The 1,370-nt window shown below is 41.2% G+C and overlaps 1 protein-coding gene across 2 annotated transcripts in view; it reads left to right on the top strand.

Moving 5' to 3' along the window:
* Positions 1 to 1,370, top strand: part of PHYH (phytanoyl-CoA 2-hydroxylase) — a 29,886-nt gene that overhangs the window by 2,851 nt on the left and 25,665 nt on the right. The window contains exon 2 of one of the 2 annotated variants that reach the window (XM_011934235.1): positions 275 to 333. The exons of the other annotated variant lie outside the window; for it this stretch is intronic. Within the exon in view, the coding sequence (XP_011789625.1) occupies positions 275 to 333 (59 nt within the window). The remainder of the gene's footprint in view (positions 1 to 274; positions 334 to 1,370) is intronic. 2 annotated transcript variants of the gene reach the window in all.

Here is a 1,370-nt window from a genome sequence, read left to right as displayed (position 1 = left end):
CATGTTGCCTGGGCTGGTCTCAAACTCCTGACCTCAGGTGATCCACCCACCTCCTCCTCCCAAAGTGCTAGAATTACAAACGTGAGCCACGGCTCCCGGCCTAATTTGTGTTTTTAGTCGAGATGGGGTTTCACCATGTTGGCCAGGCTGGTCTCCAACTCCCGAGCTCAAGTGATCGGCCTGCCTCAGCCTCCCAAAGTGCTGGAATTACAGGCATGAGCCACCGCACCTGGCCTTCTGTATTTTACTTTATTTGCCTTAATTCCCGTCCTAGGTAGCTCATCCCACTACAGGGACTATTTCCTCTGCCAGTTGCCATCCTCAACAATTCCAGTAAGTAGTTTAAATTTTAATTTTGAAATCTATTATGTATATAAAAGTTTCATGAATGGTAATGATGATATAATATACCACATGTTACCTGATTAGAATTTTATTATACAAATCCTGTTTCCAGGATTTATTCCAATTAGTACAATTGTGGAAAATTTTGAAGACCGACTAATTTTCTGTATGTATTTCAAGATTCAGAAAGAAGGAAAAATACCGGAAAACACATACTCTGACATTTATTTATTTCTAATAAAGATGAGCCCTTCCTGTGTTGCCCAGGTTGGTCTTGAACTCCTGGGCTAAAGCAATCCTCCTGCCTTGGCCTCCCAAAGTGCTGGGATTACAGGCCTGAGCCATCACACCAGCCTTATAATCTGACTTTTAGAAATTCAGTTATTACACATCATATTTAAATTAACTTGTGGCCGGGCACGGTGGCTCACGCCTGTAATCCCAGCACTTTGGGAGGCCAACGCGGGTGGATCACTTGAGGTCAGGGGTTCAAGACCAGCCTGAACAACGTCATGAAACCCCCACCTCTACAAAAACACAAAAATTAGCTTGGCATGGTGGTGTGCACCTATAATCCCAGCTACTCAGGAGGCTGAAGCGGGAGAATTGCTTGAACCTGGGGGGTCAAGGTTGCAGTGAGCTGATATCACACCACTGCACTCCAGCCTGGGTGACAGAGCCAGACTCCATCTCAAAAAAAAAAAAAAAGCTAAGCTTGTAATTTGGTTATATGGACATATTAACTAGCATCTTTGGTTTATCTTAAATCACCTTTAAAGGGGAAGATCTTGACCTTCCTAAATATTCTCATACAACCACAATTCCAATCTTAAGGCATAGGTTGGGTGATTTCAGTTTATGGGTATGCTGTACATTTATTTGGATTTTGTTACTTTACTTCTTGGAGTGCATCAACTGGACAGTTAAAAATATAAAATTTATTGAATTTGTTTCTCATCTGAAAAATCAAATGTATTCATTACAGAAACATCAGAGAAATAGAAGGAATTTTTTTTTTTTTTTTT

This window comes from Colobus angolensis, unplaced genomic scaffold, assembly GCF_000951035.1.
Source record: "Colobus angolensis palliatus isolate OR3802 unplaced genomic scaffold, Cang.pa_1.0 Scaffold133, whole genome shotgun sequence".
Lineage (NCBI taxonomy): Eukaryota > Metazoa > Chordata > Mammalia > Primates > Cercopithecidae > Colobus > Colobus angolensis.
Note: the sequence above shows the minus strand (reverse complement) of the source record. Positions and strands in the feature narration are given on the sequence as shown.